The 4,946-nt window shown below is 42.9% G+C and overlaps 1 protein-coding gene across 1 annotated transcript; it reads left to right on the forward strand.

Moving 5' to 3' along the window:
- Positions 1-506: 506 nt before the first annotated feature.
- LOC118085106 (vitelline membrane outer layer protein 1-like) lies at positions 507-4,533 on the forward strand. The gene is made up of 3 exons (XM_060273298.1): positions 507-688; positions 1,757-1,840; positions 4,239-4,533. Exons 1-3 carry the CDS (start codon positions 507-509, stop codon positions 4,531-4,533), a joined length of 561 nt encoding a protein of 186 aa, XP_060129281.1.
- Positions 4,534-4,946: the final 413 nt, after the last annotated feature.

Consider the following 4,946-nt stretch of genomic DNA (forward strand, 5'->3'; position numbering starts at 1 on the left):
TCCTTGCCCCATGCATTCCTTGCTGGAGCAAGAGCACGGGTAGAAAGACGAACTGCGAGTGAAGCCTATTTCTCCCTGCCCTTGGGGGGAATCTGGAAGGATAATTACCCTCAATCATCTTTGTTTCCCCTCACCAACAGTCTCGTGCTGTCATGGGGTCTGCCTCCATTAAGGCAGAACAGAACTGGAAGCTGAACATTTTAGTTAGTTAGCTTACATCAGCCAATTCCTGCCAATCTGCCCTGCCTTTCTGTTTGAGGAATTGATCTAGCCCCAATGTCCAGCAACTCTGAGTTGTCTATTGAAATCAGAAGTGTAGCCAGAAAAGCCATTAATTGATTTTACTCATCAACCAGAAGTGATCACACTTCCCTCAGGGGGGAATCACAAGATTCAGGAAGATTCTGAGTAGAGGAGAGAGAACCACAATTTCTGGGGAATAAATTCTCAAGGCTGTTATTCTTCCACTAATTTTTTTCAGCTTGATCTGGTGCAGTCCACCTTCCATGGATCTCTCTATCAGTGCTGTGGTATTCCTGTTCCTCACCTACCATCTCTGTGAGGCAGGACGTCAAAACGATAATCGAGTCCTCACAGTGACCAATGGTGGGGAGTGGGGAGAATGGGGAAAATTTCAATTATGTCCTTCAGGATATGCATACGGATTCTCATTGAAGGTAAAGGCTTCTCTATATCTTCTTTTTGATACCCTGATCCCAAGGAGTAGTCATAATAATTCTCTCTCTCTCTCTCTCTCTCTCTCGTTGCTTCCCATCTTTCTTTCTGAACCCATTGCCTGTATGTTGCTGCCTGCAAGGTGCTTTGAAGTGTTGACTGCCATGCTTAAAGATTTAATAGCTCTAAAAAGTCTCCATGCCACTTTGTCTATCCACATTGGAGAGGCTTAGAGTGAATTGGATTTTACATAAAGGAAAACTACCATGAATCTGGATGGACTGGAGGAAAAAGGGAGAAGGATACAGAAAAGTTTGGAGTGCAATGAGCTGGCAATATTGTGGTCAGGTTTATCTCCCTGAAAAGTGAGCGCCCAATTGGCAAATACAGACTAAACTGTAAGTGTGGAAGCAACCTTGATAAGTGCTTTCTAGGAGGCTTGCCATACATCCAGATTTTGGGTGACATGTCCAGGATTTCAACAACTTTCCCCAAAAAGCTCAACAACATTTTTGTGTCCAGATTTTATTTCTTGAAATAATATGGCAACCCTAACTTCACAAACTGGAGGAAACCTGCTGTTGAATATGAAGACATAGGAGAGGGATTAAGGGTGCCTTAGCCAGTCATTAGAATATCATTTTTTTCTTATAAAATTTGCTTTCTTTGGGCCATTGGGCCATTGGACAAAGCTACTGTCTTTTGATGCAGCTGGGAATGTAAACCTTAATCCATAACCGGTAATACTTGTACACAAGTAGGGGCCTGTAATTATGAACAGATAACTGCTAATTCAGGTTGCAAGCTACGGGAATACTTTGGAAAATTTAGACTGCAGACGCAGTCTGAATGTGAGTGTTGTCAGAGTCCTAGTTCAGTTAACTACAATAACAACCCCCCTTTTGTAACATAAAACAATATCTTTTTTCTGTTTTGTTTTCTACATGGGTACTATTTCTTGTTTCTTTGATTTTGTGTCTGGTCTTACTTTGTACACTTGAAATTTTGTACTTTTTATTTTTCAATAAAGAATATAAAACAGAGTCATAGCTTGCAAAAACTGCTTTATTGCAGTCTCTTTCTCTCTTTTCCATGATGATACTTCCCTCAATGGCATCAGTCTCTATTGCAGTAGCGGTGCAATTGTAGAATCTACTGTCGGACCGTGAGCATCTTCTTGACTTTTTTCTTTTTTCTTTGGAAAGTGATGGTGTGAGGAGCTGGCTGAAATCTATTATGCTTCAGCACCAGGGCAGGATAATATCAGGTCAGGGTCTATCAGCCTCATTCTCAGCTCTCGGAGTCTAAGGATACCAACTCTAGGTTGCCTTCTGAATTTTAGAGGGACCCAAGCCCCACATAACAAAGAGGAAAGAGACTGCAACAACAGAGTACAAAGGTCAGGAAAAGCAGAGTTTCTTCCTGAGGACCACACATCCCAAGGAAAGAGAGAGCAAGAGGAAACCACCATCTATCCTGAGAGTGGGGAACCTCAAGTCCAGGGGTCAAATGTGGTCCCCTAACTTCTCTGTCTGGTCCTCATGAATATCTGTGACTGTTAGGGGTCAGGACCACAGGCAGGAAGGAGAGGCAGGCTGAGCAAAAAAGCTGTATGAAAAGGTCAAGACCTACCTAACCAGTGGCTGTGCCTTCCTGAGAGAAAGTAGGCACAATACTGAAGCTCTCCTTCCTGCTGGAGGCACTGGCCTAAAAGATCAATGCCTCCACTCAACAGCTGTTAAGCAGAGACCTTGATCCTGTGGGGTGCAGGTGCTGCTTTGCCAGTGGCTTTCTTGCAGGAAGTCACTACCACTTACAGAGCTGGTTACATCATAGACAATTAAAGGGACAGTTTAAGGAAGACGATAAGAAAGGTTTTAGTTATACAGTTTCAAACTTTCAAAAAGAGATAGTCAAGAGTGATACGAAATTACTTTAAAAAATGTATAATCTCCTACTTTGTGGGGGAATGTTAGATGAAATGGTAAAGTCAGCACAAATAAAGCGGGCTCAGGATTTAGGTCATAATATACATCTTGAAGATTGGGAAAAGATGTGGAAGGTGAACCTAAAATTTACAGATTGTATCTTCCTGAAAGAGAATTATATGAAAATGATGTATAGATAGTATATAACACCAGAGAAAGTGGTCAAAATGTATAAAAAGGGATCAAAAACTTGTTGGAAATGCAAAGAAAAAGATGGTACATTTTATCATATGTGGTGGGATTGCAAAAATATTAGAAATTATTGGGAAATGATATATAATGAATTGCCCTGAGTGCTCCCTGGAAGGATAGATCGTGAAGCTGAGGCTCCAATACTTTGGCCACCTCATGAGAAGAGAAGAATCCTTGGAAAAGACCCTGATGTTGGGAAAGATTGAGGGCACTAGGAGAAGGGGACGACAGAGGACAAGATGGTTGGACAGTGTTCTCGAGGCTACGAACATGAGTTTGACCAAACTGCGGGAGGCAGTGCAAGACAGGAGTGCCTGGCGTGCTATGGTCCATGGGGTCACGAAGAGTCGGACACGACTAAACGACTAAACAACAACAACAACATATAATGAATTGAAAAAAAATGTTTAACAAGACTTTTGTTAAGAAACCAGAAGCATTCCTCCTAGGAATTTTAGACCAAGATGTAAAAAAAAGAAATTATTTATGTATGCAGCAACAGCGGCAATAATTATATTACCACAAACTTGGAAGAGCGGAAGAACAATGGCAAGGGAAACTTATGGAATATGCAGAACTGGGAAAACTAACAGATAAACTACATGAAAAGGACAACAAATACTTTAATAGAGAATGGGAACCATTTGCAACATATATGAAGAGGCAACATAAAGAAATGGCCTCATTGGCAGGGTTTGAGGAAACAATCACAACTGTATACAACAAAAAATAAGACTATATGTATTGGGAAAAATTGGGGGGAACAATACGCAGGGTGAACAATATGGAAATAAAACAAAACGGGAGTATGAGGGAAGTCCAGGGAAGGAGGGGGTAAATATGAAAAATAGTGAAAGATATATTTTTTCTTTTTTAAAAAGGAAAGTCACTACCACTTAAGTGAGTGGATCCCATCCTGCATGGTGCTGGTCACTGGACTTCATGAGGGAGCAGCACCACCACACAGAATCAGGTCATTCTGCTTAATATCTGTTAGGCAGGGGAGTAAATCCTGCATAGCACTGATGAACCCTGGCCTTAAAAAAAAACCCATTCTTAAGAGAATATTACGGTTTAAAACCCCTTTAAAGATTCTTTAGCTCCATCCCTAGATTTTTCCAGGGGCAGATTGGGAGGGTGTGGTGTGGGTGACCCCTGGGTGGCACAGGGCAAATCCACCTAATCCAGGGCTCACAACACACAGCCCTTCTTAGAAGATGAGGTTTGGTAGACATACTATACCTGATGAGGTCTACAAAAGAAGCCTTTAAAAAAATCTAAGGAGGCAACTGCCCTCTTGACTTTCGTGTGGAAAGCAATTCATTCCAATTTGGGTCCTATTTCCAGAGAGGCAGACATTATCACATTGTCCTTTTTTTGCAGCTGGGGAGAGTGGACAGACGATAAGAAATGCCCCGCCAAGACCTACCTGGTTGCCTTCGCTCTGAGAACGGAAGCCCCAAAAGGGGCAGGTGATGATACAGCAGCCAACAACATCCGTTTCCGCTGTGGAGATGGGACTGTACTGGAGGGCGAGGGACTGGACTTCGGTACTTATGGCCAGTGGAGCGAGCGCTGCACCACTGGTGCCATCTGCGGGATCCAAACAAAGGTGGAGGCTCCAGCTCCAGGTGATAGCACAGCACTTAATGATGTCAGGTTCGCCTGCTGTGACTGAATCACCTGGGCTTCATCCTGCTACAACACAGCTGCCTGTGTTCTAATGGTTTGTTGGCATGAAACTTAACCAACAATAAATCTTAACAAAAGAGTTGTGTGTACCTTTTGGAGCTTTGTCCCTTCCTGAGCTCAATTCTTTAAGCCTGCATGAATTGGTTTTGGATAGGAGGCCAATGCAATGTCAAAGAGGGTATCCATCCTAGAGCCGTAGTGTGATATCTTTAGCCCATTGATCTAGCCAGGCCCACCAGCCCCTCAATTTGTCCCATGAGGTTGCTTTGAACAAATCACACCCACTTGCCAATCACCAGCCATCTCAGGCACAGAGATCTCTTATGTCTCCCATGCAGTGAGATTTGAGGATTTGAAGGAATCTTAGCACCAAGCATAGCAGCCAACTCCTAGGGGCCG

The sequence above is a fragment of the Zootoca vivipara genome, chromosome 4, assembly GCF_963506605.1.
Source record: "Zootoca vivipara chromosome 4, rZooViv1.1, whole genome shotgun sequence".
NCBI lineage: Eukaryota > Metazoa > Chordata > Lepidosauria > Squamata > Lacertidae > Zootoca > Zootoca vivipara.

Excerpts from the sequence above, each read along its gene's own strand:
- LOC118085106 (XM_060273298.1), top strand. The coding sequence starts at position 507 with ATGGATCTCTCTATCAGTGCTGTGGTATTCCTGTTCCTCACCTACCAT. Across the intron at positions 689-1,756 it reads TCATTGAAGGTAAAGGCTTC|CTCTCTTTTCCATGATGATA; the intron begins TCTATATCTTCT and ends TGCAGTCTCTTT. Across the intron at positions 1,841-4,238 it reads GTAGAATCTACTGTCGGACC|CTGGGGAGAGTGGACAGACG; the intron begins GTGAGCATCTTC and ends CTTTTTTTGCAG.